The sequence below is a fragment of the Dendronephthya gigantea genome, unplaced genomic scaffold, assembly GCF_004324835.1.
Source record: "Dendronephthya gigantea isolate DGI-Jeju-01 unplaced genomic scaffold, DenGig_1.0 000265F, whole genome shotgun sequence".
In the NCBI taxonomy this organism is placed as follows: Eukaryota; Metazoa; Cnidaria; class Anthozoa; order Malacalcyonacea; family Nephtheidae; genus Dendronephthya; species Dendronephthya gigantea.
Window position 1 is genome coordinate 37,652 of NW_021163275.1, and position 10,618 is coordinate 48,269.

Below are 10,618 nucleotides of genomic sequence, written 5' to 3' on the forward strand. Positions count from 1 at the left end.
AACTACAGTATGTTTTTGAAACAAGACTCAAATACTTCAAGTGCTAATGTATTATGTTAATGATTCCAGCCTGACGCAGATTGACGTGCTATGGTTGGGCTCCTTGCATATATCTTCGCTCTCTTATATTTGCTTACACAAACCATTCCGTCATACGCTGTGTTTAAATTGCATTTAATTGTGTCTAAATTAAGTAAAGCAATCTAAACTAAAACGTATAGTACGCAACTCATGTGCACCTAGTTAATGTTGAGTAAAAGGTAAAGGTTTGTGATGAGTGTTTGCGCATCAAGTAATTCAAACTGCTCTCTCTCTGAAGGCTACTCTTCTCTTCTATTTTGTCCTATGATTTTTCAGGTGTTGCTGGTTTCTTTGTAAAACATGCGAAGACAGGAAAGTGTATCTATGACACAGCACGAATACAGTTACAAGGATCGTACTGGGGCAGCCTGTCTTTTCTTGAACTCTCCAACAACTGTCTGGATCCAGCTGCTCAGTTTCAGTTTCGTGATAATGGCGCCATGTTGAATTTGAAAAGACAAGGATGTCTTGCGGCTTATGCTAAATATGGTTCTGGCTTTGGTCTTGATATGTTTTATCTTTACGTTCCACCCGATCCAACAAAATTAGATGTTTCTGCCTGTGCGCAAGATCCTGGAAGGAAAATCTAACGTCGTATAACCCAGACCTCTTGGGGAGGTTTATCTGTATATTATAGAGGTTATGGCAAGAGCTCATTTAAGAACTGGTGTGCAGTCCCTAAAACACACGCCCCGCTTGCTCAAAAAGAAGGAATTGATCCCTACATTGGATTGACAGCAAATTGTAATAACGCCGAGGATAAACGTTTCAACTTTGGTAAGTTTTTGCCACAACACTATATATATAGTAAATATTCAGTTACATATACCATACTTATGTGGATGGCCGCGCATAAAATATTGACAATTAAAACTGATATATACTGTATATATCAACTCATCGCTAAAATCTGATTGACAAAGCTACTCACTGTGTATCAGCGTATATAGGGTGAGTACATAGTGAAAACAGGCGATAATACAGAATATTACGGTAATAGTTTGTAATGAGATTTAATAAAGTCATATGTATCTATATATTAGTTCACATACGACACCAGCTCATGACCGAACTATTAATTGTCAAGACAAGACATATTAGGTCTCTTGTCTTAAAGAGGAAATAATTGTTTCATGGATACGCTATAAATTATTCTGCCACACCAAAAACTCCAAACTATTCTCGCTTTGTGTCGTGAATGTAATATTTTATTAATTAAATAATTTTCATAGATTAAATTACCAGAGTAGCGATAATTGCGATGGATTATATACCTGACTATATAATCATGCATGTATTTTTAAGTCAAATTATATGTTTGTACATAGACTTTTCCCTATTTCTTTTTACGCAATGTTTTAGCATCTATTTCCAACTCTAGTCTTGTGCATGTTGCCATATAAATGATTGCAAAGCGGATACAAATTATCATCACGACTCAATTCGTTCAAACTTCCAATGGTCAATGAATTGTTCAATATGCATGAACCAAATACACCACACGCAGTTCAACGATATTTGTATTTATGTGCTTGTGATTTGTACAAAGAAGGATAGATGCGGAACTTGCAGCAACAGTATATTTTGGTCATGTAAAAGTTACTCGTTTTAAAAATGAATTTATTCAGACATGTTTTCACTACTTAATTGATCATGATAACCATTCAAAGTTTTGCTATCCTGGAATATCTCCAAGTTACTTTCAATTATTGATTGTTGTTGTTGTTCGCTACTCTCAGTCTCGGGCTCAGATAAAATTATATTTTCAATTCAAAAAATCTTTGCATTTCGAACTATTATTTCTAAGGTTCAGTGACATGTTATGGAAAAACGACTGAGAATGTCGCCTGTCCTAAAGATCAGTTCATGGTGGTCAAGACTGCTTCTTACCGTGGATTGTCTGACTCAAAGACATGTGGTTTGAGTGATGATTATAGTTGTACAGTTGATGTAACATGTCTTGTTAAGAAACAATGTGATGGTCAACATGAGTGTAAAATAACTGTGGATAAAACCTTGTTCTCTGATGATCTGTGTCCTGGATTGAACAAATATCTTTACTTTGAATATCAATGTATTGATACATCAAAACAATATTCATTATGTGGTATGTTTGATTTGGATTGAAGTTGCATTGGAGTGCTGAATATTTGATGCATGTTTCTCGTGCGAAGTGCAAGAGCACAAAATAATACTGACTAGGGCAACCCTCAAGATTTAAACTCCCCAAACCCAAAAACTTCAAAACCCCAAAAGCTCACTTGTAGAAACCTGCGTCTGCGTGGGATATTTTCTAGCTATTTAAATTAAATGTCAGTGCATGCGATTAAGTGATATAATTGTTTCTGATTTATACTAAAAGATATAACTGAGCGCTATTTGTTATTGGCCCAAATGAAATCACCATAGATCCTCAACCATCGTGAATATGAAGATAATATGTAGCTTTTGTCCTGGATATAACGTGATAATTGCGGAATAGCAAATTCATCAAGTTGGTATTTAATTACGCTCAAGAAAATAAGAAGTTTATATATTGGTAGCTAAGAAATACCCGAGAAGGATTCTTCAATTGAAATTATGTGCCCATTTACTATTGTTTTTTTTGTAGTGGATGACGTGGATCTGTCAGACTCATCTCTACCAAACGAGGGTTGATAATTCTTCACAAAGTTTCCTTCAAAAACTGCACTGACTTATTCGTAATAATTGTTACCGCTATTAAAATGGAATTTAGGTGTTTGTGACTTATCAACATATCTTTAACTTTATATTTACTGCCAAATATTTCATTGTAATTATATGTATTCTTGCACCGGCCGTGTAAAATAAAAAACACGCGTTTACAGTAAAGTCTTTTGCATATATAATCTCTTAAATAAATACGTTGCATTCATATTTGGGTTTGGGCCAGCCATTTTCTTTACCAGAGTGAACACATGTACGAACGACGATAAAGGCTAATTTGGCGAGAAAGGAGAAAGCAAATTTATTTATTTTTTCTACGAGTATGATTGTTTGATTTTTAGTACGTTATTAAACAGTAAACATTCCGACTTCACACTGAGTTCCTCTGAATATTTATCTTCGCTACAATGATTCAGTTTCATCTTCCGCCTTTGCATTTCACAGAGTCGTTTTAGATCTGCTGGATTGAAAAGATGTTTTTCAAGCGTCTTCAACAGAATTTAGCAGTTTTCATTTTCATTCTCCTTTTTCTTCAGGGTAAGTTTGAAGTACTAATGTACGTTGATCGATATAATTAGCCTCGTTATCACTCAGTGATGAAGTATGCATTGCAGTCAGCCATGTATTATTATATCACCAAACAAGGAAGCAACGTATCTACAATACTAGTGAACAACTACAGTATGTTCTTGAAACAAGACTGAAATACTTCAAGTGCTAATACATTGTGTTAATGATTCCAGCTTGACGCGGATTGACGTGCTATGGTTGGGCTCCTTGTATATCCTCGCTATCTTACATTTGCTTACCAAAACCATTCCGTCATACGCTGCATGTGTTTAAATTGCAATCTAAATGAAGTAAAGCAATCTAAACTAAAACGTAAAGTACGCAACTCATGTGCATCTAGTTAAGTTTGAGTGAACGGTAACGGTTTGTGATGAATGTTTGCGTTTATATCAAGTAAATGGAATGCAATTTTCTCGTTGCAATTTCCTATTTAATAAATAAACTGTGCTTAATCAACGGCCTAATATTTTATACTTTTTCAAAATGCGCCAATTAAGATTACGTATTTTAGATTATTTTAAAACATAGTTTTTTAAATGCATATTCCTGTGCATGCATGTGCATTTTTAAATGCAAAATTTTGATATAGCTTCTACAATATACACCATGACCAGGTTTTTTTACTACAGATTTGAAATACCTTGCTTGCCGAATATGGCTTTCACTGAAAAAGATTGTCAACATAGTTCCACATTATTTCTCTGTGTGCCTCCTATTTCTGTTTATAAATTTGATTTTAACCAATAGAGAGCATGCATAAATTTGTGCACCAGTGGAATACACGATAATACGTCATAATTACGCCATAATAACGTCTGTGAGCGTCGCTATCATGAAAGTTAATCTCCTCCTCTATTTTGTGCTGAGAGCAAACGATTTCCAAGTCTAAAATGTATTCGTAACGTGAATCGAAAGGTTTTATTGTCGTCTACGTTTGCATTTTTATGTTTTTTCAGGTTCTATTGGTTTCTTTGTGAAACATATCAAGACAGGAAAGTGTATCAATGACACAGCACGAATACAGTCACAAGGCTCGAGCTGGGGTAACATGTCTTTTCTTGAACTCTCCAACAACTGTCTGGATCCAGCTGCTCAGTTTCGGTTTCGTGATAATGGCGCCATGTTGAATTTGAAAAGACAAGGATGTCTTGCTATATTTGATAAGAGAGGTTTGATGAAATGTTTTACCTTTACGTTCCTGCTACCCAAAAACTATAGAAAAATCTGCCTGTGCTGACAAACGGGTTATAAAACAAACCTCTTGGGGGGGTTTATCTGGACTTAACGATGATTCTGCAAGAAGGTGTGCTGACCCTGATGGATACATAAAAACAAACGTAAGCTGTGTAGACGGGGAGAATAAACGCTTAATTTTTGGTAAGTTTCTGTACGATCTTTTCGTACAGCCTGCCAGCGTTGCAATTGTCTGAGACGGATTTAATTTCGATAGTAGTCAAGGGCCGCGGAAGATTGTTAAGTGGGGGGGGGGGGTGTGGTCAAATCATTCATGTTAAACCTGCAGGGTTTCCATATGACGCCGACCTGTCGCCGACTCATTGTCTGTAATCATCCAAGGAGAAAATTATTTCAGAAAGACAAAATATTTCACTCTTCAATAATCACGGATAATGATACTTTCCGACGTCGGCGTCATATGGAAACCAGGCTTTGGCAGACCGTAAAAACAATCAATTTCAAAATATACTAATAAGTAATAATGCTGAAGGACGAATAAATACAGAGATTACTTCGTAGTTGGCGAGTGTGTGCAATTTTTATGCACGAGTTGTGAAGGATTTCAACACGAACAAGTGAGCGTAGCCAACGAGGGAGTTTGCGATATTTCACATCGAGTGGATAATAAAAATCGTGACAAACGAGCCAACCATGAAGCAATCTGCTTATTAAATGTGTATAAAGATGGATCAATTTCACAACGACACGCTTTCAAATATACAAAAACACAGCGAGCAACAAAAATCGAAATTTTATGCATTAAAATATATCTATTACCGTTCAGTTACTTTGTAATCTTGTTCAGTAGAAGTTAAATATTCTTTCCGAAAGACTTTATATTGTGCTGAATGTAATATCCTATATTTTGACGCCATACAAAATAAAATACAATTTGAAATAATTTTTTCATCATTCTGCTGTGCACAAATCTCTATACACATAATAAATAAATATATGCCACCACCCTTAACGATCTTTCGTGGCGGCAGTAGTTGTTAGAGATAATAAGAAGCGGATTTCAAATTTGGAAGACCACACACAGTCCCTGCATCAATTTTTATTTTCAAGGTTCAGTGACATGTTTATGGAAAAACGACAGAGAATGTAACTTGTCCTAAAGATCAGTTCATGGTGGTTAAGACTGCATCTTACCGTGGATTGTCTGACTCAAAGACATGTGGTTTGAGTGATGATTATAGTTGTACAGTTGATGTAACATGTCTTGTTAAGAAACAATGTGATGGTCAACATGAGTGTAAATAACTGTGGATAAACCTTGTTCTCTGATGATCTGTGTCCTGGATTGAAAAAATATCTTTACTTTGAATATCAATGTATTGATACATCAAAACAATATTCATTATGTGGTATGTTTGATTTGGATTGAAGTTGCATTGGAGCGCTGAGTATTTAATGCATGTTTCTCCTGTGAAGTGCAAGAGCGCAAATAATACTAACTGGGACCACCCTCAAACGTTAAACCCCCTAGCCCCCAAAAAACCTCACCTAGAAACCTGCGTCTGCGTGGGATATTTTATAGCTATTTAAATTAAATATCAATTCATGCGATTAAGCGATAAAATTGTTCCTTATTTACACAAAAGATACAACTGAGCGCTATTGGTTATTGGCCCAAATGAATTCACCATAGGTCCTCGACCATTGTGAATATAAAGATAATATGTAGCTTTTGTCCTCGATATGACGTAAGAATTGCGGAATAGCAAATTTATTAAGTTGGTACTTATTTACGCTCAAGAAAATCAGATGTTTATTTATTGGTAGCTTAGAAATACGCGAGAAGAATTATTTTTAAAATACGTAAACATTTACTATTGTTGTTTTTGTAGTGGATAACGTGCATCTGTCTCGACTCATCTCTACCAAACGAGGGTTTTATACAAATAGATGTGAATTATACTGGAACCAACACTGTTTGTTGGCAGAGTTTGAAGAACAACGCTAAGGATGTTGTTTGTCGTCAACTGGGTTATACACGAGCAACCTCTGTTGTTAATAAGACTGCTATGTCTAGCAAGAAAGAAGTATTTTCTGGAAGCATTGACTGTGATGGCGAAGAGAATCACTTGTCTCAATGTTCACTTACAACTTCTCAACAAATTTGTTCACAGCTTTCTTACATCAAATGTAAGTATATTCTGGATATACTGGTGCAGGTTACGTGAACAAGTATGGATTAACATTCGTTATTTCAGGTTATATTTGCGACAATCCTTTGTTAGAAGACAAAGAAAGATTTCCAGATTCGTCATTCACTGCCTCTTCAGAAGGTCACAGAGCTTCTAATGCAAGAACATCTAGTGGTAGTTCTTGGTGTGCTTCTATCTCAGATGATAAACATTATCTTCAAGTGGACCTGGGAAGACTTTACGTGTTATATGCTATAGCGACATTTGGCGATAGCACAGCCACTGGCTCTAAATGGTTGATATCATTTAACCTTAATTACACTGTTGACCTGGTAAACTGGAGACGAGTGCAAAATAGGACGGTAATTTTTTTGTTCTAGTTTGATGTTTTCACTAGACTAGCTACTTTGGAATACAAAAGCCTCTAAAAATCGTAGTTGATATGGACATATTTTTTGTTTTAAAATCTCTCATAGCAAATAAGCAAAACATTCTTTAGACTGTGTACGTTATTATCATTAGCTTTAAATATTTCAAGAACGGTATAATCAACTCAATAAAAGAGATATTTACTTAATTTTACACATTTTAATAGATATTTCAAGGCAACAAGAATGCTAATGACGTAGCCATAAGAAGTTTAAATGTCATAACAACAAGAGCTTTACGGTTTATTCCATTATCAAATGAAGTTCAACCTTGTATGAGAGTTGAGATTTGTGGTGACAGTAAGTTATACATTACTTTATATTCCATCAAGGCTTTAATAAAGAGTTGGCAATAATAATTTAGAGAGGACATTTATATCATTTTATTCTTATTCTTAACAGCTTTATATCCAGACCAACCAAGAGACATCACGGCCTTTAACATCAAGTCACGAAGTGCTGAAATATCGTGGATTGATCCTGAGAATCAAGGATTTACCAGCGTATCAAGATTTTGGATTAAAATGAAGAAAAAACGACTCACTTATTCTAAATACAACCACGGGAAAAATAAATGAATATAAAATAGATAAGCTCACTCCATACACAAGTTATGAAATATCTGTAGCTGCTGGAAACAAGGATGGTTTTAGTGAAATTGCGAGAACTATTATGTTTTCAACACGAGAGGATGGTAAGAATGATGTATAATCTCTTAATTAACGTGGTTTCGAGGCATCGGCTTCATCGGTAATTGAGGCGGGTGATCATATAATACAAACACTTTCTAAAACAAACCCAAACAAACAACTTATTACTAAATTTCCAGCTCCAGAAGGTCCTCCACTGAACGTCACAGTCACTGCAGAAAGTTCATCCTCATTATCAGTCACGTGGAATCCTCCTGAAGAAGAGAAAAGAAATGGCGTGATCGTCATTTATACTGTGTGTATCTCACATGAAGAAACTAAACCTTGCTTTAAAGAACATACTACAGCGAAGATGATGTTGGTCATCGACAGTTTGAATGCCTCAACCAAATATTTTGTTCGTGTTCTAGCAAGTACTAAAGTTGGTCGAGGAAACTACAGTAAAAGTCAAGGAATATTTACAAATGGAGGTAGGGCCTATATTTCACAGATTCGTTGTACACCTAAATACTGACATTCAAATTCATATCACTGATGTTATTTATTTTACAGAAGGAACAAAGCTGGCCACAAACAGAACAGAAACTACATTAACTTTCTCGTTACAAATGCCTTCAGAAAATTTTACGTAAGTTCAAATTTGGCGTTCCTAAAAGCAATATTTTACATAATTGCATGGAAGAAATTATTTGGACGACCGACTGGAGACTTTGTTTTTACTTAACAAACAAAATATTTTTAGATATTTTTACGTTGTGGCTTTAAGAATAGAAGGCAATGACAAACTTCCATCACCCAGCAGTTACGATAACAATGATCTAGTGACATACAAAGAAGCTAAAACGTCAGCTGAACCAAAACCTTATATTGCTGCCGTCATAAAAACCAGAGATGAAAACATGTTTATACTTGGTGATGGTGGAAATACAAGTTTTCAAACAACACGAAGACGAAGATCAACAACAAATAATTATTATAATGGACCACTGGAGTCTGGAGCAAGTTACAGTATTTTTCAAAGGATCTTTCTTGATGACAAGGTATTGCTAATAATGGTGATACATTAGGATAGACAAATATATTCAATAACACTAAGTGATCCTTATGCATTTTCACTAACATATCTCAATATCTTATATCCTCATACCCTTATATCTAATATCCTAATATCCGTAAACCTATTTTTCGTCCACTCTATATCTGTCTGTCCTAAATATTTCGTTTAAGGGTGAATTTTACTCCACTGATTGGAGTCCTTCATCGACAACCCTTAGCATAAACTCAGGTATTGCATATAAATTACAACACCTTATTTTTTGAGCAGAAAAAACATGGTATGTTTACGTTTATTATAGATTTAATTCTACATGCCCCCAACCTGCTCATTAGTTAACTTGGAATGTATAACTGTGTTTCTTTTCGTCAGGTGGTGCCCCTCGTGTGTTAACCAACATGTCCAGTGGTGACGTAATGGCAAAGGAAGGTGGGCACCGATCAGTTTCAGTTGGGAAAAAGATGGAAAGGCTCTGGAGAGTTTTATAGAAAAGAATACCCCTTATCGCAGTTCTGTTCTGGTTGTAACAATAAAAGACGAAAAAAGTTTTGGAAAACATATTTGCAATATTCAAGATCGATTTAGAAAAACTGCTCATACAATTTCAGTTGTGAAACTTACAGGTAATTTACAAACTAAATTAGGGAGAGAAAATAACTTGTGTAGTTTCCAGAGCTTTTTGCATCGGTTACAGTTCTACAACAGAGGATTTCAGGGTCTTGAAATGAGTCCTAAACGGAGTGTAAATTTTGTTGTATTCTGGGTTGCATCTTTCTAATTTTTCCTCTTCCTTTCAGGAGCTCAAGGAGAGGGCGAAGGTCGCGATAATCATCTTGTGGGAATTATAGTATTAATAATTATTCTGGTCATTTTACTCATTATTATCGCTTATTTGTTTCAACGAGTTCATCGTCTCAAATCGTCAAGCACTACGGGAAATTTGGAGAGGAAGACCAAAGACTGTTCCAAAGATATTTATGAAAATCCTAACAAAGATGACGTTGACAATTATGAACAAGTGGAGAATGAACAGTCGACGTATACAGCTCTTAAAAGACCTGGAAAGGACGAAGATGATCATGTTTATAGTCATCTGAATCAAAGACCGCAAGAATACGAAAACCAGAAGGAAACTGGATTATAAACAGGCTTTTGCACGGAACATTTACAATAAACTTTACAATAAAATTCATCAATATGAAATGAGGACGTCCAGGTGTTATCTATAATCTAGTTAAGACCACCTGTTGGTTTAAGCTCATATTTTGACCTTATCGTTTTATCACCATTGGTTGATGGAAAGTGCCAACAGGCAATTATGAATATTAAATACATATGATCAGTGAGCATTTAATACATTACACAACAAGATTTCGAGGCTTGAATAATTATAAATTGATGAAAGTCATTGAGAAATGCTAAGACCTATATAACCAAATGACATACGACATATAAGCAAGAAATGGCGAAAGATATAACATGGAGAATAAATCATATAGACAGTGCTAAACTACGCATACCGGAAAACAAATAAATAAGGCCACAGACCATAAATAACTGTTGCTTATTTAATTTTTAAAATAGACTCATCGAAAACAAATTAGGTCTAGAAAGGATCATTTCTCTTAATATAACATGACCATGTCATTTACAATTTTACATAGCTTTTGAGAAAGATGATAGATTTATGATTGATGCCATTATATACAGTAATTGAACAAGAACAAAACGCAATTTGCTAAAACTGTTAAAGAATGTCAG

At 35.1% G+C, this 10,618-nt stretch overlaps 1 protein-coding gene across 1 annotated transcript in view; it reads left to right on the forward strand.

The window, feature by feature from the left end:
* Positions 1–10,001, forward strand: part of LOC114541096 — a 39,719-nt gene extending 29,718 nt beyond the window's left edge. The window contains exons 14-17 of the mRNA XM_028561075.1: positions 8,546–8,843; positions 9,031–9,088; positions 9,230–9,286; positions 9,655–10,001. Of these exons, the coding sequence (XP_028416876.1) occupies positions 8,546–8,843; positions 9,031–9,088; positions 9,230–9,286; positions 9,655–10,001 (760 nt within the window). The remainder of the gene's footprint in view (positions 1–8,545; positions 8,844–9,030; positions 9,089–9,229; positions 9,287–9,654) is intronic.
* The last annotated feature ends 617 nt before the right edge of the window (positions 10,002–10,618 follow it).